This window comes from Salmo salar, unplaced genomic scaffold, assembly GCF_905237065.1.
Source record: "Salmo salar unplaced genomic scaffold, Ssal_v3.1, whole genome shotgun sequence".
Lineage (NCBI taxonomy): Eukaryota > Metazoa > Chordata > Actinopteri > Salmoniformes > Salmonidae > Salmo > Salmo salar.
In genome coordinates this window covers 152,501-175,000 of record NW_025548466.1, presented here as the reverse complement: position 1 = coordinate 175,000, position 22,500 = coordinate 152,501, and the positions used below count along the sequence as shown (strand labels likewise).

The window sequence follows — 22,500 nt, the reverse complement described above, 5'->3', positions numbered from 1 at the left end:
CCCTCTCCCCTCTCCCCTCTCCGTCCCTCCCTCCCTCCCCCTCTCTCCCTCCCTCTCTCCCTCTCTCCCTCCCTCCCCCTCTCCCCCCTCTCTGCCCTCCCTCCCCTCTCTCTCTCTCTCCCTCCCTCCCTCCCTCCCTCCCTCCCTCCCTCCCTCCCTCCCTCCCTCCCTCCTTCCTCCTCTCCCACTCTCTCCCTCCCTCCCCTCTCTCCCTCCCCTCCCTCTCTCCCACTCTCTCCCTCCCTCCCCTCTCTCCCTCCCCTCCCTCTCTCCCTCTCTCCCTCTCTCCCTCCTCCCTCTCCCCCTCTCTCCCTCCCTCCCCTCTCTCTCTCTCCCTCCCTCTCTCCCTCTCTCCCTCCCTCCCCCTCTCCCCCCTCTCTGCCCTCTCTCTCTCCCTCTCTCCCTCCCTCTCCCCTCTCCCCTCTCCGTCCCTCCCTCCCTCCCCCTCTCTCCCTCCCTCTCTCCCTCTCTCCCTCCCTCCCCTCTCTCTCTCTCCTCCCTCCTCCCTCCCTCCCTCCCTCCCTCCCTCCCTCCCTCCCTCCCTCCCTCCCTCCCTCCCTCCTCCCTCCCTCCCTCTCCCTCCTCTCCCACTCTCTCCCTCCCTCCCCTCTCTCCCTCCCCCTCCCTCTCTCCCACTCTCTCCCTCCCTCCCCTCTCTCCCTCCCCTCCCTCTCTCCCTCTCTCCCTCTCTCCCTCCTCCCTCTCCCCCTCTCTCCCTCCCTCCCCTCTCTCTCTCTCCCTCCCTCTCTCCCTCTCTCCCTCCCTCCCCTCTCCCCCTCTCTGCCCTCTCTCTCTCCCTCTCTCCCTCCCTCTCCCCTCTCCCCTCTCCGTCCCTCCCTCCCTCCCCTCTCTCCCTCCCTCTCTCCCTCTCTCCCTCCCTCCCCCTCTCCCCCTCTCTGCCCTCCCTCCCCTCTCTCTCCCTCTCTCCCTCCCTCCCCTCTCCCCTCCCTCCCTCCCTCTCTCCCTCCCTCCCCCTCTCCCCTCTCTCTCTGCCCTCCCTCCCCCTCTCTCTCCCTCTCTCCCTCCCTCCCCTCTCCCCTCTCTCTCTCCCTCCCCTCCCCTCTCTCTCCCTCCCTCCCTCCCTCCCTCCCTCCCTCTTTCCCCCTCCCCCTCTCCTCCCTCCCTCCCCCTCCCCTCCCTCTCTCTGCAGTTTGTTCCCAGTTCTCCAGGGGTGTGTATGCCATCTTTGGTTTCTATGACAAGAAGAGTGTGAACACCATCACGTCTTTCTGTGAGACCCTCCACGTGTCCTTCATCACGCCGTCCTTCCCTGCTGACGGACTGAATCAGTTTGTCCTTCAGATGAGACCCGACATCAAGGGACCTCTGGTCAGCTTAGTGGAGTATTACAAGTGGGACAAGTTCGCCTACCTCTATGACAGTGACAGAGGTGAGTCTACTACCTACTACCTATACATCTATTCATACAGGGCATTCAGAAAGTATTCAGACCCCTTGACTTTTTACACATTTTTGTTATGTTACAGCCTTATTATAAAATGGTATTAAATTGTTTTTTTCCCCCCCATCAAACTACACACAATAACCCCCTAATGAAAAAGCAAAAACAGGTTTTTAGAAATGTTTTCAAATGTATTACAAATACAAACTGAAATATCAAATTTACATAACTATTCAGACCCTTTGCTCAGTACTTTGTTGAAGCACCTTTGGCAGCGATTACAGCCTCGAGTCTTCTTGGGTATGATGCTATATAAGCTTGGCAACACCTGTATTTGGTGGAGTATCTCCCATTCTTCTCTGCAGATCCTCTCAAGCTCTGTCAGGTTGGATGGGGAGCGTCGCTGCACAGCTGTTTTCAGGTCTCTCCAGAGATGTTCGATTGGGTTCAAGTCCGGGCTCTGGCTGGACCACTCAAAGACATTCAGAGACTTGTCCCGAAGCCACTCATGCGTTGTCTTGGCTGTGTGCTTAGGGTTGTTGTCCTGTTTGGAAGTTGAACCTTCACCCCAGTCTGAGGTCCTGAGCACTCTGGAGCAGGTTTTCATCAAGGATCTCTCTGTACTTTGCTCCGTTCATCTTTCCCTCGATCTTGACTAGTTTCCCTGCCGCTGAAAAACATCCCCACAGCATGATGCTGCCACCACCATGCTTCACCGTAGGGATGGTGCCAGGTTTCCTCCAGACGTGACGCTTGGCATTCAGGTCAAAGAGTTCAATCTTGGTTTCATCAGACCAGAGAATCTTGTTTCTCATGGTCAGTCCTTTAGGTGCCTTTTGGCAAACTTCAAGTGGGCTGTTGTGCCTTTTACGGAAGAATGGCTTCCGTCTGGCCACTCTACCATAAAGGCCTGATTGGTGGAGTGCTCCAGAGATGGTTGTCCTTCTAGAAGGTTCTCCCATCTCCACACAGGAACTCTGGAGCTCTGTCAGAGTGACCATCGGGTTCTTAGTCACCTCCCTGACCAAGGCCCTTCTCCCCCGATTGCTCCGTTCATCTTTCCCTCGATCTTGACTAGTTTCCCTGCTGCTGAAAAACATCCCCACAGCATTGTGTGCCCTTTTCTAAGGAAGCCTCTAGATTTTGCTCGCCTGAAGTAGAGTATATTATGATAAATTGCAGGTCACACTACTTGCCTAGAGAGTTCTCAGCTATACTTTTCGTGGCTGTTTATTTACCACCATAGACAGATGCTGGCACTAAGACCGCACTCAGCCAGCTGTATAAGGAAATAAGCAAAGAGGAAACCACTCACCCAGAGGCGGCGCTCCTAGTGGCCGGAGACTTTAATGCAGGGAAACTTAAATCAGTTCTACCAAATCTTTATCAACATGTCAAATGTGCAACCAGAGGAAAAAAAAACCTCTAGATCACCTGTACTCCACACACAGAGACGCGTACAAAGCTCTCCCTCACCCTCCATTTGGTAAATCCAACCACAACTCTATCCTCCTGATTCCTGCTTACAAGCAAAAATTAAAGCAGGAAGCACCAGTGACTCGCTCAATAAAAAAGTGGTCAGATGAAGCAGATGCTAAACTACAGGATTGTTTTGCTAGCACAGACTGGAACATGTTCCGGGATTCTTCAGTCACTGGCTTTATCAATAAGTGCATCGAGGATGTCGTCCCCACAGTGACTGTACGTACATACCCCAACCAGAAGCCATGGATTACAGGCAACATTCGCACTGAGCTAAAGGGTAGAGCTGCCGCTTTCAAGGTGCGGGACTCTAACCCGGAAGCTTAGAAGAAATCCTGCTATGCCCTGCGACGAACCATCAAACAGGCAAAGCATCAATACAGGGCTAAGATTGAATCATACTACACCGGCTCCGACGCTCGTCAGATGTGGCAGGGCTTGGAAACCATTACAGACTACAAAGGGAAGCACAGCCGCGAGCTGCCCAGTGACACGAGCCTACCAGACGAGCTAAATCACTTCTATGCTCGCTTTGAGGCAAGCAACACTGAGGCATGCATGAGAGCATCAGCTGTTCCGGACGACTGTGTGATCACGCCCTCCGTAGCCGACATGAGTAAGACCTTTAAACAGGTCAACATACACAAGGCCGCAGGGCCAGACGGATTACCAGGACGTGTACTCCGGGCATGTGCTGACCCAACTGGCAGGTGTCTTCACTGACATTTTCAACATGTCCCTGATTGAGTCTGTAATACCAACATGCTTCAAGCAGACCACCATTGTCCCTGTGCCCAAGAACACAAAGGTAACCTGCCTAAATGACTACAGACTCGTAGCACTCACGTCCGTAGCCATGAAGTCCTTTGAAAGGCTGGTCATGGCTCACATCAACACCATTATCCCAGAAACCCTAGACCCACTCCAATTTGCATACCGCCCAAACAGATCCACAGATGATGCAATATCTATTGCACTCCACACTGCCCTTTCCCACCTGGACAAAAGGAACACCCATGTGAGAATGCTGTTCATTGACTACAGCTCAGCGTTCAACACCATAGTGCCCTCAAAGCTCATCACTAAGCTAAGGACCCTGGGACTAAACACCTCCCTCTGCAACTGGATCCTGGACTTCCTGACGGGCCGCCCCCAGGTGGTGAGGGTAGGTAGCAACACATCTGCCACGCTGATCCTCAACACTGGAGCTCCCCAGGGGTGCGTGCTCAGTCCCCTCCTGTACTCCCTGTTCACCCACGACTGCATGGCCAGGCACGACTCCAACACCATCATTAAGTTTGCTGACGACACAACAGTGGTAGGCCTGATCACCGACAACGACGAGACAGCCTATAGGGAGGAGGTCAGAGACCTGGCCGGGTGGTGCCAGAATAACAACCTATCCCTCAATGTAACCAAGACTAAGGAGATGATTGTGGACTACAGGAAAAGGAGGACAGAGCACGCCCCCATTCTCATCGACAGGGCTGTAGTGGAGCAGGTTGAGAGCTTCAAGTTCCTTGAAGTCCACATCACCAACAAATTAGAATGGTCCAAACACACCAAGACAGTCGTGAAGAGGGCACGACAAAACCTATTCCCCCTCAGGAAACTAAAAAGATTTGGCATGGGTCCTCAGATCCTCAAAAGGCTCTACAGCTGCACCATCGAGATCATCCTGACTGGTTGCATCACTGCCTGGCATTGCAACTGCTCGGCCTCCGACCACAAGGCACTTCAGAGGGTAGTGCGTACGGCCCAGTACATCACTGGGGCAAAGCTTCCTGCCATCCTGGACCTCTACACCAGGCGGTGTCAGAGGAAGGCCCTAAAAATTGTCAAAGACCCCAGCCACCCCAGTCATAGACTGTTCTCTCTACTACCGCATGGCAAGCGGTACCAGAGTGCCAAGTGTTGGACAAAAAGGCTTCTCAACAGTTTTTCCCCCCCAAGCCATAAGACTCCTGAACAGGTAACCAATGGTTACCTGGACTATTTGCATTGTGTGCCCTCCCCTGCTACTCTCTGTTTATCATATATGCATCACTTTAACCATATCTACATACTACCTCAATCAGCCTGACTAACCGCTGTCTGTATATCGCCTTGCTACTGTTATTTTCAAATGTCTTTTTACTGTTGTTTTATTTCTTTACTTACCTACACACACACACACACACACACACACACACACACACACACACACACAGACACACACAATACACACACACACACACACACACACACACACACACACACACACACACACACACACACACACACACACACACACACACACACACACACACACACACACACACACACACACACACACACATACACACATACAGTTGAAGTGGGAAGTTTACATCCACTAAGGTTGGAGTCATTAAAACTCGTTTTTCAACCACTCCACACATTTCTTGTTAACAAACTATAGTTTGGGCAAGTTGGTTAGGACATCTACTTTGTGCATGACACAAGTATTTTTTCCAACAATTGTTTACAGACAGATTATTTTCACTTATAATTCACTGTATCACAATTCCAGTGGGTCAGAAGTTTACATACACTAAGTTGACTGTGACTTTAAACAGCTTGGAAAATTCCAGAAAATGATGTCATGGCTTTAGAAGCTTCTGATAGGCTAATTGACATCATTTGAGTCAATTGGAGGTGTACCTGTCAGTGTATTTCAAGGCCTACCTTCAAACTCAGTGCCTCTTTGCTTGACATCATGGGAAAATCTAAAGAAATCAGCCAAGACCACAGAAAATAAATTGTAGACCTCCACAAGTCTGGTTCATCCTTGGGAGCAATTTCCAAACGCCTGAAGGTACCACGTTCATCTGTACAAACAATAGTATGCAAGTATAAACACCATGGGACCACGCAGCCGTCATACCGCTCAGGAAGGAGACGCGTTCTGTCTCCTAGAGATGAACGTACTTTGGTGCAAAAAGTGAAAATCAATCCCAGAACAACAGCAAAGGACCTTGTGAAGATGCTGGAGGAAACAGGTACAAAAGTATCTATATCCACAGTAAAACGAGTCCTATATCGACATAACCTGAAAGGCCGCTCAGCAAGGAAGAAGCCACTGCTCCAAAACCGCCATAAAAAAGCCAGACTACGGTTTGCAACTGCACATGGGGACAAAGATCGTACTTTATGGAGAAATATCCTCTGGTCTGATGAAACAAAAATAGAACTGTTTGGCCATAATGACCATTGTTATGTTTGGAGGAAAAAGGGGGAGGCTTGCAAGCCGAAGATGCTTTGCTGCAGGAGGGACTGGTGCACTTCACAAAATAGATGGCATCATGAGGAAAGGAAATGATGTGGATATATTGAAGCAACATCCGAAGACATCAGTCAGGAAGTTAAAGCTTAGTTGCAAATGGGTCTTCCAAATGAACAATGACCCCAAGCATACTTCCAAAGTTGTGGCAAAATGGCTTAAGGACAACAAAGTCAAGGTATTGGAGTGGCCATCACAAAGCCCTGACCTCAATCCCATAGAAAATGTGTGGGCAGAACTGAAAGCGTGTGCAGGCAAGAAGGCCTACAAACCTGACTCAGTTATACCAACTCTGTCAGGAGGAATGCGCCAAAATTCACCCAACTTATCGTGGGAAGCTTGTGGAAGGCTACCCGAAACATTTGACCCAAGTTAAACAATTTAAAGGCAATGCTACCAAATACTAATTGAGTGTATGTAAACTTCTGTCCCACTGGGAATGTGATGAAAGAAATAAAAGCTAAAAGAAATCACTATACTATTATTCTGACATTTCACATTCTTAAAATAAATTGTTGATCCTAACTGACCTATGACAGGGACTTTTTATTAGGATTAAATGTCAGGAATTGTGAAAAAGTGAGTTTAAATGTATTTGTGTCACGTCCTGACCAGTAAAGGGGTCATTTGTAATTGTAGTATGGTCAGGGCGTGGCAGGGGCTGTTTGTTTTGTGTGTTTTGGTTCTAGGGGATTTTGGTTCTAGTTTTCCATTTCTATGTTTCTGTCGGGGTCTGCACCTTTGGGGGGGGGGTACTGTCACGTCCTGACCAGTAAAGGGGACATTTGTAATTGTAGTATGGTCAGGGCGTGGCAGGGGCTGTTTGTTTTGTGTGTTTTGGTTCTAGTTTTCTATTTCTATGTTTCTTTTTCTATGTGTGGCCAGGTATGGTTTCCAATCAGAGGCAGGTGTCTTTCGTTGTCTCTGATTGGAAGCCATACTTAGGCAGCCTGTTTATCCTGTGTTTTTGTGGGTGGTTATTTTCTGTATCGCCTGGGAGCCTTATGGAACAGTTTTTCATCATTTGTTTATTTTGTTTAAGTGTTTTCTTTAAATAAATTAAGAAGATGAGCACTTAACCCGCTGCGCCTTGGTCCAATCCTTACGACGCCCATGACAGAACTACCCACCAAACAAGGACCAAGCAGCGGGGATTGGAGCACCGAGGAGAAGGATGGACGTGGGAGGCAGAACGACGTTTCTGGGAGAGGAAATTAAGGGAGCTACATGAGGCCGAGAGGCACCCCCCAAAAAATTGGGAGGGGGGGCACACGGGGAGTTGGGCAGAGTCAGGATGGAGTCCTGAGCCAACTCCCCGTGCTTACCGTGGGGAGCGGGTGACGAGGAGAGCACCGAGCTACGCAGAAATGCGCACGGTGTCGCCCATACGCACGCACAGTCCGGTGCGGCCAGTAAGGGCTCCGCAGCGTTGCCGGGCGAGAGTTGGCCGGCAGCCAGGGAGAAGTGCGCCGGCGCAGCGCATCTGGCCACCAGTGCGTCTCCTCAGTCCAGCTTACCCTGCGCCTGCTCTACGCACGGCAGCCATCACTCTCCAGCACAGCCCAGTTCGCCCTGTGCCAGCGCTCCGCCCGTGCCGGGCTACAGTGACCATCCAGCCAGGACGGAGTGTGCCAGCCCTGAGCTCCAGACCTCCGGTGCACCTCCATGGCACAGTGTGCCTCGTGCCTGCTCAGCGCACCCAGTCTCCTGTAAGTCTTCCCAGTCCGGGGAGACCGGTCCCAGCTCCACTCAGCAGGCCTCCAGCGATGCTCCTCCCGTTTGGGGTTGGTTTTGTGTTTTTTTTTGTTTGTTTTGGAGGTGCAGTCGGGGTCTGCACCTTTGGGGGGGGGGTACTGTCACGTCCTGACCAGTAAAGGGGTCATTTGTAATTGTAGTATGGTCAGGGCGTGGCAGGGGGTGTTTGTTTTGTGTGTTTTTGGGTTCTAGGGGATTTTGGTTCTAGTTTTCCATTTATATGTTTCTTTTTCTATGTTGTGGCCATGTATGGCTTCCAATCAGAGGCAGGTGTCTTTCGTTGTCTCTGATTGGGAGCCATACGTAGGCAGCCTGTTTTATCCTGTCTTTGTGGGTGGTTGTTTTCTGTATCGCCTGGGAGCCTTACGGATCTGTTTCGTCGTTTTGTTTTGAGTTGTTCTTTCAAATAAAGAAGAAAGATGAGCACAAAACCCGCTGCATTTTGGTCGCCGTTCATCGACGCCTGTGACAATTTGGCTAAGGTGTATGTCAACTTCCGACTTCTACTGTACAGACATACATACATACAGTATATCTACATATGTACAGTATACACTATAGTACAGATCTGACATTAAGGGACATCTGGTCAGTATTGGTTTTCCTACCTTTAGGACAGTCTACTGTATATCATATACACAGAGTATACTAAACATTAGGAATACCTGCTGTTTCCATGACATAGACTGACCAGGTGAATCCAGGTGAAAGCTATGATCCCTTATTGATCTGTGTAGATCAGAGCTGCCCAACCCTGTTCCTGGAGAGATACCCCTCCTGTAGGTTTTCACTCCAACCCTGTTCCTGGAGAGATACCCCTCCTGTAGGTTAACTCCAACCCTGTTCCTGGAGAGATACCCCTCCTGTAGGTTTACACTCCAACCCTGTTCCTGGAGAGATACCCCTCCTGTAGGTTTACACTCCAACCCTGTTCCTGGAGAGATACCCCTCCTGTAGGTTTACACTCCAACCCTGTTCCTGGAGAGATACCCCTCCTGTAGGTTTACACTCCAACCCTGTTCCTGGAGAGATACCCTCCTGAAGAGTCAGTTACCTTTCTATCCTACCGTGACCCTAACCCCAGTTACCTTTCTATCCTACCGTGACCCCAGTTACCTTTCTATCCTACCGTGACCCTAACCCCAGTTACCTTTCTATCCTACCGTGACCCTAACCCCAGTTACCTTTCTATCCTACCGTGACCCTAACCCCAGTTACCTTTCTATCCTACCGTGACCCTAACCCCAGTTACCTTTCTATCCTACCGTGTCCCTAACCCCAGTTACCTTTCTATCCTACCGTGACCCTAACCCCAGTTACCTTTCTATCCTACCGTGACCCCAACCCCAGTTACCTTTCTATCCTACCGTGACCCTAACCCCAGTTACCTTTCTATCCTACCGTGACCCCAGTTACCTTTCTATCCTACCGTGACCCCAACCCCAGTTACCTTTCTATCCTACCGTGACCCTAACCCCAGTTACCTTTCTATCCTACCGTGACCCTAACCCCAGTTACCTTTCTATCCTACCGTGACCCTAACCCCAGTTACCTTTCTATCCTACCGTGACCCCAGTTACCTTTCTATCCTACCGTGACCCTAACCCCAGTTACCTTTCTATCCTACCGTGACCCTAACCCCAGTTACCTTTCTATCCTACCGTGACCCTAACCCCAGTTACCTTTCTATCCTACCGTGACCCTAACCCCAGTCACCTTTCTATCCTACCGTGACCCTAACCCCAGTTACCTTTCTATCCTACCGTGACCCTAACCCCAGTTACCTTTCTATCCTACCGTGACCCTAACCCCAGTTACCTTTCTATCCTACCGTGACCCTAACCCCAGTTACCTTTCTATCCTACCGTGACCCTAACCCCTTTCACCTTTCTATCCTACCGTGACCCTAACCCCAGTTACCTTTCTATCCTACCGTGACCCCAGTTACCTTTCTATCCTACCGTGACCCTAACCCCAGTTACCTTTCTATCCTACCGTGACCCTAACCCCAGTTACCTTTCTATCCTACCGTGACCCTAACCCCAGTCACCTTTCTATCCTACCGTGACCCTAACCCCAGTTACCTTTCTATCCTACCGTGACCCTAACCCCAGTTACCTTTCTATCCTACCGTGACCCCAACCCCAGTCACCTTTCTATCCTACCGTGACCCCAACCCCAGTTACCTTTCTATCCTACCGTGACCCCAGTTACCTTTCTATCCTACCGTGACCCTAACCCCAGTCACCTTTCTATCCTACCGTGACCCTAACCCCAGTTACCTTTCTATCCTACCGTGACCCTAACCCCAGTTACCTTTCTATCCTACCGTGACCCCAGTTACCTTTCTATCCTACCGTGACCCTAACCCCAGTTACCTTTCTATCCTACCGTGACCCCAGTCACCTTTCTATCCTACCGTGACCCTAACCCCAGTTACCTTTCTATCCTACCGTGACCCCAGTCACCTTTCTATCCTACCGTGACCCTAACCCCAGTTACCTTTCTATCCTACCCTAACTCCAGTCACCTTTCTATCCTACCGTGACCCCAGTTACCTTTCTATCCTACCGTGACCCTAACCCCAGTTACCTTTCTATCCTACCGTGACCCTAACCCCAGTTACCTTTCTATCCTACCGTGACCCCAGTCACCTTTCTATCCTACCGTGACCCTAACCTCAGTTACCTTTCTATCCTACCGTGACCCTAACCCCAGTTACCTTTCTATCCTACCGTGACCCTAACCCCAGTTACCTTTCTATCCTACCGTGACCCCAACCCCAGTTACCTTTCTATCCTACCGTGACCCTAACCCCAGTCACCTTTCTATCCTACCGTGACCCCAGTTACCTTTCTATCCTACCGTGACCCTAACCCCAGTCACCTTTCTATCCTACCGTGTGTCTATATATGTGTAGGTCTGTCCACCCTGCAAGTGATCCTGGATACAGCAGCAGAGAGGAAGTGGATTGTAACAGCCATCAACGTGGGCAACCTGAAGGATGAGAGGAAGGACGAGGCGTATCGCTCCATGTTCCAAGACCTGGAGATACGAAAGGAGAGGAGAGTCATTCTGGACTGTGAACAAGACAAGGTTAAAGACATCATGGACCAGGTTGGTCTGTCTGTCTGTCTGTCTGTCTGTCTGTCTGTCTGTCTGTCTGTCTGTCTGTCTGTCTGTCTGTCTGTCTGTCTGTCTGTCTGTCTGTCTGTCTGTCTGTCTGTCTGTCTGTCTGGGTTGTGAACAAGACAAGGTTAAAAGTCTAAGCCATAAACTAAGATATGGAATTGTTTTAAGATGGTCATACCATGGATCATTTAAATCAAATCAAACTTTATTTGTCACATGCGCCGAATACAACAAGTGTAGACCTTACCGTGAAATGCTTACTTACAAGCCCTTAACCAACAGTGCAGTTCAAGAAGAGTTAAGAAAATATTTACCAAAGAAATAAAAGTAAAAAATATATTTTGTAAAGTAACACAATTTTTATTTATTTATTTATTTCACCTTTATTTAACCAGGTAGGCAAGTTGAGAACAAGTTCTCATTTACAATTGCGACCTGGCCAAGATAAAGCAAAGCACTTCGACAACATACAAAAACACAGAGTTACACATGGAGTAAAACAACATACAATCAATGATGCAGTAGAATAAAAAAATAAATTAATAAATAAGACTATATACAATGTGAGCAAATGATGTGAGATAAGGGAGGTAAAGGCAAAAAAATGCCATGGTGGCAAAGTAAATAAAGTATAGCAAGAAAAACACTGGAATGGTAGATTTGTAGTTTGAAGAAAGTTCAAAGATAAAATATAAATAATATGGTGCAAAGGAGCAAAATAAATAAAATAAATAAATACAGTAGGGGAAGAGGTAGTAGTTTGGGCTAAATTATAGATGGGCTATGTACAGGTGCAGTGATCTGTGAGCTGCTCTGACAGCTGGTGCTTAAAGCTAGTGAGGGAGATAAGTGTTTCCAGTTTCAGAGATTTTTGTAGTTCGTTCCAGTCATTGGCAGCAGAGAACTGGAAGGAGAGACGACCAAAGGAGGAGTTGGCTTTAGGGGTGACCAGAGAGATATACCTGCTGGAGCGCGTGCTACAGGTGGGTGCTGCTATGGTGACCAGTGAGCGGAGATAAGGGGGACTTTACCTAGCAGAGTCTTGTAGATGACCTGGAGCCAATGTGTTTGGCGACGATTATGAAGCGAAGGCCAGCCAACGAGAGCGTACAGGTCGCAGTGGTGGGTAGTATATGGGGCTTTGGTGACAAAACGGATGGCACTGTGATAGACTGCATCCAGCTTGTTGAGTAGGGTATTGGAAGCTATTTTGTAAATGACATCGCCGAAGTCGAGGATTGGTAGGATGGTCAGTTTTACGAGGGTATGTTTGGCAGCATGAGTGAAGGATGCTTTGTTGCGAAATAGGAAGCCAATTCGAGATTTCACTTTGGATTGGAGATGATTGATGTGAGTCTGGAAGGAGAGTTTACAGTCTAACCGGACACCTAGGTATTTGTAGTTGTCCACAAATTCTAAGTTAGAACCGTCCAGAGAAGTGATGCTGGACAGGCGGGCAGGTGCAGGCAGCGATCGGTTGAAGAGCATGCATTTAGTTTTACTTGTGTTTAGGAGCAGTTGGAGACCACGGAAGGAGAGTTGAATGGCATTGAAGCTCGTCTGGAGGGTTGTTAACACAGTGTCCAAAGAAGGGCCAGAAGTGTACAGAATGGTGTCGTCTGCGTAGAGGTGGATCAGAGATTCACCAGCAGCAAGAGCGACATCATTTATGTATACAGAGAAAAGAGTTGGCCCAAGAATTGAACCCTGTGGTACCCCATAGAGACTGCCAGAGGTCCAGACAGTAGGCCCTCCGATTTGACACACTGAACTCTGTCAGAGAAGTAGTTGGTGAACCAGGCGACGCAATCGTTTGAGAAACCAAGGCTACTGAGTCTGCCGATGAGGATGTGGTGATTAACAGAGTCAAAAGCTTTGGCCAGGTCAATGAATACGGCAGCACAGTAATGTTTCTTATCGATGGCGGTTACGATGTCGTTTAGGACCTTGAGCGTGGCTGAGGTGCACCCATGACCAGCTCTGAAACCAGATTGCATAGCGGAGAGGGTGCGGTGGGATTCGAAATGGTCGGTAATCTGTTTGTTGACTTGGCTTTCGAAGACCTTAGAAAGGCAGGGTAGGATGGATATAGGTCTGTAGCAATTTGGGTCAAGAGTGTCACCTCCTTTGAAGAGGGGGATGACAGCAGCTGCTTTCCAATCTATGGGAATCTCAGACGACACGAAAGAGAGGTTGAACAGGCTAGTAATAGGGGTTGCAATAATTTCGGCAGATAATTTTAGAAAGAAAGGGTCCAGATTGTCAAGCCCAGCTGATTTGTAGGGGTCCAGATTTTGCAGCTCTTTCAGAACATCAGCTGAATGGATTTGGGAGAAGGAGAAATGGGGGAGGCTTGGGCGAGTAGCTGTGGGGGGTGCAGTGCTGTTGAATGCAGTAGGGGTAGTTAGGTGGAAAGCATGGCCAGCCGTAGAAAAATGCTTATTGAAATTCTCAATTATAGTGGGCTTATCGGTGGTGACAGAGTTTCCTATCCTCAGTGCAGTGGGCAGTTGGGAGGAGGTGTTCTTATTCTCCATGGACTTTACAGTGTCCCAGAACTTTTTAGAGTTGGAGTTGCACGAAGCGAATTTCTGTTTGAAAAAGCTAGCCTTGGCGTTTCTAACTGCCTGTGTGTATTGGTTTCTAACTTCCCTAAAAAGTTGCATATCGCGGGGGCAGTTCGATGCTAATGCAGAACGCCACAGGATATTTTTCTGTTGGTTAAGGGCAGTCAGGTCTGGGGAGAACCAAGGGCTATATCTGTTCCTGGTTCTAAATTTCTTGAAAGGGGCATGCTTATTTAAGATGGAGAGGAAGGCATTTTTTTAAAATAACCAGGCATCCTCTACTGACGGGATGAGGTCAATATCCTTCCAGGATACCAGGGCCAGGTCGATTAGAAAGGCTTGCTCGTTGAAATGTTTCAGGGAGCGTTTGACAGTGATGAGTGGAGGTCGTTTGACCGCTGACCCATTACGGGTGCAGGCAATGAGGCAGTGATCGCTGAGATCTTGGTTGAAAACAGCAGAGGTGTATTTAGAGGGCACGTTGGTTAGGATGATATCTATGAGGGTGCCAGTGTTTGCGGCTTTGGGATTGTACCTGGTGGGTTCATTAATAATTTGTGTGAGATTGAGGGCATCAAGCTTGGATTGTAGGATGGCTAGGGTGTTAAGCATGTCCCAGTTTAGGTCACCTAGTAGCACGAGCTCTGAAGATAGATGGGGGGCAATCAGTTCACATATGGTGTCCAGAGCACAACTAGGGGCCGAGGGGGGTCTATAGCAGGCGGCAACGGTGAGAGACTTGTTTTTGGAGAGGTGGATTTTTAAAAGTAGAAGTTCAAATTGTTTGGGTACAGACCTGGATAGCAGGACAGAACTCTGCAGGCTATCTCTGCAGTAGATTGCAACACCGCTCCCTTTGGTCGTTCTATCTTGTCTGAAAACGTTGTAGTTAGGGATGAAGATTTCAGAGTTTTTGGTGGACTTCCTAAGCCAAGATTCAGACACAGCTAGGACATCCGGGTTGGCGGAGTGTGCTAAAGCAGTGAATAAAACAAACTTAGGGAGGAGGCTTCTAATGTTAACATGCATGAAACCAAGGTTATTACGGTTACAGAAGTCATCAAAGAGAGCGCCTGGGGAGTAGGAGTGGAGCCAGGCACTGCAGGGCCTGGATTCACCTCTACATCCCCAGAGGAGCAGAGAAGAATAAGTATGAGGGTACGGCTAAAAGCTATAAGAATTGGTCGTCTGTGACGTCCAGAATAGAGAGAAAAAGGAGCAGGTTTCTGGGGGCGATAAAATAGCTTCAAGGTATAATGTACAGACAAAGGTATGGTGGGATGTGAGTACAGAGGAGGTAAACCTAGGCATTTAGTGATAGTGAGAGAGATATTGTCTCTAGAAACATCATTGAAACCAGAAGATGTCATAGCATGTGTGGGTGGAGGAACTGAGAGGTTGGATAAGGTATAATGAGCAGGGCTAGAGGCTCTACAGTGAAATAAGCCAATAAACACTAACCAGAACAGCAATGGAGAAGGCATATTGACATTAAGGAGAGGCATGCTTAGCCGAGTGATCAAAGGGTCCAGTGAGATTCAGACAGCTAGCCGGGCCATAGGTAGCAAGCTGGTGGAAGATGGGAGGGAGGTCTGTTTTTAGCCAGCTCGTGCGTTTCCGTCTGTGGGTTAGTGGGGTTCCGTGTGGAAGGGGGACCTGTCCAAGTTGGCAAAATAGTTAGTTATAGTGGCCCAAGAAAAGTGTCCGATAGACCTATTCAGATCGCAGCCGAAAAGACAGCTAACGATTAGCGGGCCGCAGATGGGCGATCAGGTTACGTCGCGACGGAGGGGCCAGTTGGATAACTCCCTCGGGCAGATAACGTCGGTGGTCCAGTCGTGAAGACCCGATGGGGCTCCGGATCGGCAGTAAAACGGGTCAGGATAGGTGAGTTGTAGCCCAGGAGACACTTCAGCTGGCTAGCTCAGGAATAGCCCAGGAGTGGCTGACGGAACTCTTCAGCTGGCTAGCTGGCTAGCTCCGTAATAATGTGTGTTAATTCCGTGACCGACGTTGCCAATAGTCACTCAGGTAGCAGCTCGTTAGCTGCAAGATCCAGGTGTAAATGTCCAGAGCCTGCGGTAGAAATCGGGGAAAGGAGAGAGAATAGGTCCGGTATGCTCTGGTCTGAGTCGCGCTGTACAAAAACTGGCGATAGCTTTTCGAGCTAATGGATAGCTGATGACAGCTAACCGTGGCTAGCTGAACTTCAACGTTAGCCAGTGAAAATGGCTAACCTCTTGCTAGCTTCTGTTGTGGAATTCAGATGAGGTAAATAATACTTTCTTTTTTTAAATTGGTGAGGCGGGTTGCAGGAGAGTGCTTTGAGGTTGAGTTTTTAGAATTAAAAAAGAATATATATATATAAAAAGATAAGTGAAGAAAAAAAATATGTAAATATATAATATATATATACACGGGACACGACAAGAGGAGGGTAGAGGACGTCTGAACTGCTACGTATGTAAACTTCTGTCCCACTGGAAATGTGATGAAAGAAAAAAAAAAAAAAATAAATAAATGAAAAAAATAAAATAACAATACATATATATATAAAAACGACAAAAAAAATACAAAATAAAATTATAATAATAATAAAATAAAATTATAAAATAAACACAATAAAAACAATAAAATAACAATTACGAGGCTATATACAGGGGGTACCGGTACAGAGTCAATGTGGAGGCTATATACAGGGGGTACCGGTACCGAGTCAATGTGGAGGCTATATACAGGGTATTACGGTACAGAGTCAATGTGGAGGCTATATACAGGGGGTACCGGTACACAGTCAATGTGGAGGCTATATACAGAGTATTACGGTACAGAGTCAATGTGGAGGCTATATACAGGGGGTACCGGTACAGAGTCAATGTGGAGGCTATATACAGGGGGTACCGGTACCGAGTCAATGTGGAGGCTATATACAGGAGGTACCGGTGCCGAGTCAATGTGGAGGCTATATACAGGGGGTACCGGTACAGAGTCAATGTGGAGGCTATATACAGGGGGTACCGGTACAGAGTCAATGTGGAGGCTATATACAGGGGGTACCGGTACAGAGTCAATGTGGAGGCTATATACAGGGGGTACCGGTACAGAGTCAGTGTGGAGGCTATATACAGGGGGTACCGGTACAGAGTCAGTGTGGAGGCTATATACAGGGGGTACTGGTACAGAGTCAATGTGGAGGCTATATACAGGGGGTACCGGTACAGAGTCAATGTGGAGGCTATGTACAGGGGGTACCGGTACAGTATCAATGTGGAGGCTATATACAGGGTGTACCGGTACAGAGTCAATATGGAGACTATATACAGGGGGTACCGGTACAGATTCAATGTGGAGGCTATATACAGGGGGTACCGGTACAGAGTCAATGTGGAGGCTATATACAGGGGGTACCGGTACAGAGTCAATGTGGAGGCTATATACAGGGGGTACCGGTACAGAGTCAATGTGGAGGCTATGTACAGGGGGTACCGGTACAGTATCAATGTGGAGGCTATATACAGAGTATTACGGTACAGAGTCAATGTGGAGGCTATATACAGGGTATTACGGTACAGAGTCAATGTGGAGGCTATATACAGGGGGGTACCGGTACAGTGTCAGTGTGCGGTGGGTACAGGTTAGTCGAGGTAATATGTACATGTAGGTAGGGGTGAAGTGACTATAGATAATAAACAGCGAGTAGCAGCAGTGTAGAAAACAAATGGAGGGCGGGGTCAATGTAATAGCCTGGTGGCCATTTGATTAATTGTTCAGCAGTCTCATGGTTTGGGGGGTGGAAGCTTTTGCCAAATCTTTTCAGTCTCCTGAGGGAGGAAAGGTGTTGTCGTGCCCTCTGTTAACGACTGTTTTGGTGTGTTTGGACCATGATAGTTCGTTGGTGATGTGGACACCAAGGAACTTGAAACTCTAGACCTGCTCCATTACAGCCCCGTCGATGTTAATGGGGGCCTGTTCGGCCCGCCTTTTCCTGTAGTCCACGATCAGCTCCTTTGTCTTGCCCACATGGTGGGAGAGGTTCCTGGCACCACACTGTTAGTTTTCTGACCTCCTGTATGTAGTCTGTCTCATCGTTGTCGGTGATCAAGCCTACCGCTGTTGTGTAGTCAGCAAACTTAATGATGGTGTTGGAGTTGTGTTTGTCCAGGCAGTCGTGGGTGAACAGTGAGTACAGGTGGGGACTAAGTACACACCCCTAAGGGGCACCAGTGTTGCGGATCAGCGTGGCAGATGTGTTGCTACCTACCCTCACCACCTGGGGGCGGCCCGTCAGGAAATCCAGGATCCAGTTGCAGAGGGAGGTGTTTAGTCCCAGGGTCCTTAGCTTATTGATGAGCTTCGTGGGCACTATGGTGCTGAACGCTGAGCTGTCATCAATGAACAACATTCTCACATAGGTGTTCCTTTTGTCCAGTTGGGAAAGGGCAGTGTGGAGTGCAATAGAGATTGCATCATCTGTGGATCTGTTGGGGCGGTATGTGAATTGGAGTGGGTCTAGGGTATCCTGGAGGATGCTGTTGATGTGAGCCATGACCAGCCTTTCAAACCACTTCATGGCTACAGACGTGAGTGCTACGGTTCGGTAGTCATTTAGGCAGGTTACCTTCGCTTCCTTGGGAACAGGGGACTATGGTGGTCTGCTTGAAACATGTAGGTATTACAGACTCGGTCAGGGAGAGATTGAGAATGTCAGTGAAGACACCTGCCAGTTGGTCCGTACATGCTTTGAGTACACGTCCTGGTAATCCATCCGGCCCTGTGGCTTTGTGAATGTTGACCTGTTTAAAGGTCTTGCTCACATCGGGTACCAAGAGCGTGATCACATAGTCATCCAGAACAGCTGGTGCTCTCATGCATGCTTCAGTGTTGCTTGCCTCGAAGCGAGCTTTAAAGGCATTTAGCTCATCGGGTAGTCTCGTGTCACTGGGCAGCTCGCGTCTGGGTTTCCCTTTGTGGTCTGTAATGGTTTGCAAGCCCTGCCACATCCGACGAGTGTCAGAGCCGGTGTAGTAGGATTCAATCTTAATCCTGTATTGACACTTTGCTTGTTTGATGGTTCTATTGAGTTCTATTGGGATCCATTGGGTTCTATTGGGATCCATTGAGTTCTATTGGAATTATTGAGTTCTATTGGGATCCATTGGGTTCTATAGGGGATCCATTGAGTTCTTTTGGGATCCATTGAGTTCTATTGGGATCCATTGAGTTCTATTGGAATCCATTGAGTTCTATTGGGATCCATTGAGTTCTATTGGGATCCATTGGGTTCTATAGGGGATCCATTGAGTTATTTTGGGATCCATTGAGTTCTATTGGGATCTGTTGGGTTCTACTGGGATCCATTGGGTTATATTGGGATCCATTGGGTTGTATTGGGATACATTGGGTTATATTGGGATCCATTGAGTTCTATTGGGATCCATTGGGTTCTATTGGGATCCATTGGGTTCTATTGGGATCCATTGGGTTCTATTGGGATCCATTCAATTATATTGGGATCAATTTAGTTCTATTGGGATCAATTGAGTTCTATTGGGATCAATTTAGTTCTATTGGGATCCATTGAGTTCTATTGTATATTGTCTGTTGACTGTATTAGGTATAAGGTAAGGTCATTTGTGACATTGTTTTACGATCGAGTATATTGATTGATACCACAACATTCCTGAATAATCATAGCTAGAAAGGCATTCCAGATAACAGGACATTTGGAAAAGATATTGGGTCACCTTGCAATCATGACGCAGTAAACCCCTACACATGCAGACCATACTGGTTACAAAGTTACAGAAAGATAAACCAACACATGCAGAGCATACTGGCTACAAAGTTACAGAAAGATAAACCTACACATGCAGACCATACAGGCTACAAAGTTACAGAAAGATAAACCTACAACCACACAAACTGAAATTGGATACATTGTGGACACAGGTCCAACGAGGAAAGTTTTTGCTAGTTAACTAGCTAGCATATATTCTTTTGGGAAGAGACATGGAGCATCTGAAGACCTAAAGTGGTGAGGGATGAGCATGAATTTCTCCAGTCCCTTTGTTGCAGTCAAATCCTCCCACGTTTCTAGTTTCACCAGCTGTTTTCAGCAACTGGTCTTTTAGGTTTCCTAGCAACAAACTATTGCGCTACCTTCTAGCCTCGTGTTTTTTATATGCAATACTATCTCCTCGTAATGAACAGTGTCGAGTGGCCTGACGAGAAGGCAACCTTTTCTAGCTATGCCAGGCAAAATCGGGCATCGCCGGCTCATAGTTATGTATGTATCCAAATGAATGTCAATAGAAAACAGCTTAAACAAACGCAAATGCAGCTACTTTGCCGTTATTCTGGCTGTAAAGGTCGTGACTGTGTTAGGAATTATCTTGTAAAAAGTAGGAATTACCTTGTAAAAAGTAGGAATTACCTTGTAAAAAGTAGGAATTATCTTGTAAAAAGTAGGAATTACCTTGTAAAAAGTAGGAATTACCTTGTAAAAAGTAGGAATTATCTTGTAAAAAGTAGGAATTACCTTGTAAAAAGTAGGAATTACCTTGTAAAAAGTAGGAATTATCTTGTAAAAAGTAGGAATTACCTTGTAAAAAGTAGGAATTACCTTGTAAAAAGTAGGAATTATCTTGTAAAAAGTAGGAATTACCTTGTAAAAAGTAGGAATTACCTTGTAAAAATGTAAATATTAGTGAAAAATGTTTATTTCTACCGGTAAATGTGTGCTTTAATCCATTTCATAGGTAATGTACAAAACGGCTGTGTTTATCCCTTCCAAATATGATATTGTTTTACATAATACTGTTTTATATAATATTGTTTTATATAATATTGTTTTACATAATACTGTTTTATATAATTTTGTTTTATATGATATTGTTTTATATAATATTGTTTTACATAATACTGTTTTATATAATATTGTTTTATATAATATTGTTTTACATAATACTGTTTTATATAATATTGTTTTACATAATACTGTTTTATATAATTTTGTTTTATATAATACTGTTTTATATAATATTGTTTTACATAATACTGTTTTATATAATATTGTTTTATATGATATTGTTTTATATAATACTGTTTTATATAATATTGTTTTATATAATATTGTTTTACATAATATTGTTTTATATAATATTGTTTTATATAATATTGTTTTATATAATACTGTTTTATATAATATTGTTTTACATAATACTGTTTTATATAATATTGTTTTATATGATATTGTGTTATATAATTTTGTTTTATATAATATTGTTTTATATAATATTGTTTTACATAATACTGTTTTATATAATATTGTTTTATATAATATTGTTTTACATAATACTGTTTTATATAATATTGTTTTATATGATATTGTTTTATATAATATTGTTTTATATAATACTGTTTTATATAATATTGTTTTACATAATACTGTTTTATATAATATTGTTTTATATGATATTGTTTTATATAATATTGTTTTATATAATATTGTTTTACATAATACTGTTTTATATAATATTGTTTTATATGATATTGTTTTATATAATATTGTTTTATATAATATTGTTTTATATAATACTGTTTTATATAATATTGTTTTATATGATATTGTGTTATATAATTTTGTTTTATATAATACTGTTTTATATAATATTGTTTTATATAATACTGTTTTATATAATATTGTTTTATATGATATTGTTTTATATAATATTGTTTTATATAATATTGTTTTATATAATACTGTTTTATATTATACTGTTTTATATAATATTGTTTTATATAATATTGTTTTATATTATACTGTTTTATACTGTTTTATATTATATTGTTTATTGTGTTCCTGCAGGTCATCACCATTGGCCGACATGTTAAAGGATACCATTACATCATCGCTAACCTGGTACGATTCCTGGTACTGACATCACACATAGCCTGGTACTAACCTGGTACCTCTCATATTACTGACTGGTACTGACATCACACATAGCCTGGTACTAACCTGGTACCTCTCATATTACTGACTGGTACTGACATCACACATAGCCTGGTACTAACCTGGTACCTCTCATATTACTGACTGGTACTGACATCACACATAGCCTGGTACTAACCTGGTACCTCTCATATTACTGACTGGTACTGACATCACACATAGCCTGGTACTAACCTGGTACCTCTCATATTACTGACTGGTACTGACATCACACATAGCCTGGTACCTCTCATATTACTGACTGGTACTGACATCACACATAGCCTGGTACTAACCTGGTACCTCTCATATTACTGCATAACTGGTACTGACATCACACATAGCCTGGTACTAACCTGGTACCTCTCATATTACTGCATAACTGGTACTGACATCACACATAGCCTGGTACCTCTCATATTACTGACTGGTCCTGACATCACACATAGCCTGGTACTAACCTGGTACCTCTCATATTACTGCATAACTGGTACTGACATCACACATAGCCTGGTACTAACCTGGTACCTCTCATATTACTGACTGGTACTGACATCACACATAGCCTGGTACTAACCTGGTACCTCTCATATTACTGCATAACTGGTACTGACATCACACATAGCCTGGTACTAACCTGGTACCTCTCATATTACTGCATAACTGGTACTGACATCACACATAGCCTGGTACCTCTCATATTACTGCATGACTGGTACTGACATCACACATAGCCTGGTACCTCTCATATTACTGACTGGTACTGACATCACACATAGCCTGGTACCTCTCATATTACTGCATAACTGGTACTGACATCACACATAGCCTGGTACTAACCTGGTACCTCTCATATTACTGACTGGTA

General features: G+C 45.8%; 1 protein-coding gene across 3 annotated transcripts in view; it reads left to right on the top strand.

Moving 5' to 3' along the window:
* The window catches only part of LOC106596081 (glutamate receptor 2), a 108,164-nt gene that overhangs the window by 28,701 nt on the left and 56,963 nt on the right, over nucleotides 1-22,500 (top strand). For all 3 annotated transcript variants that reach the window (XM_045712404.1, XM_045712405.1, XM_045712406.1), the window contains exons 3-5: nucleotides 1,151-1,390; nucleotides 10,861-11,057; nucleotides 21,507-21,560. In XM_045712404.1, coding sequence (XP_045568360.1) covers nucleotides 1,151-1,390; nucleotides 10,861-11,057; nucleotides 21,507-21,560 — 491 coding nt within the window. The remainder of the gene's footprint in view (nucleotides 1-1,150; nucleotides 1,391-10,860; nucleotides 11,058-21,506; nucleotides 21,561-22,500) is intronic.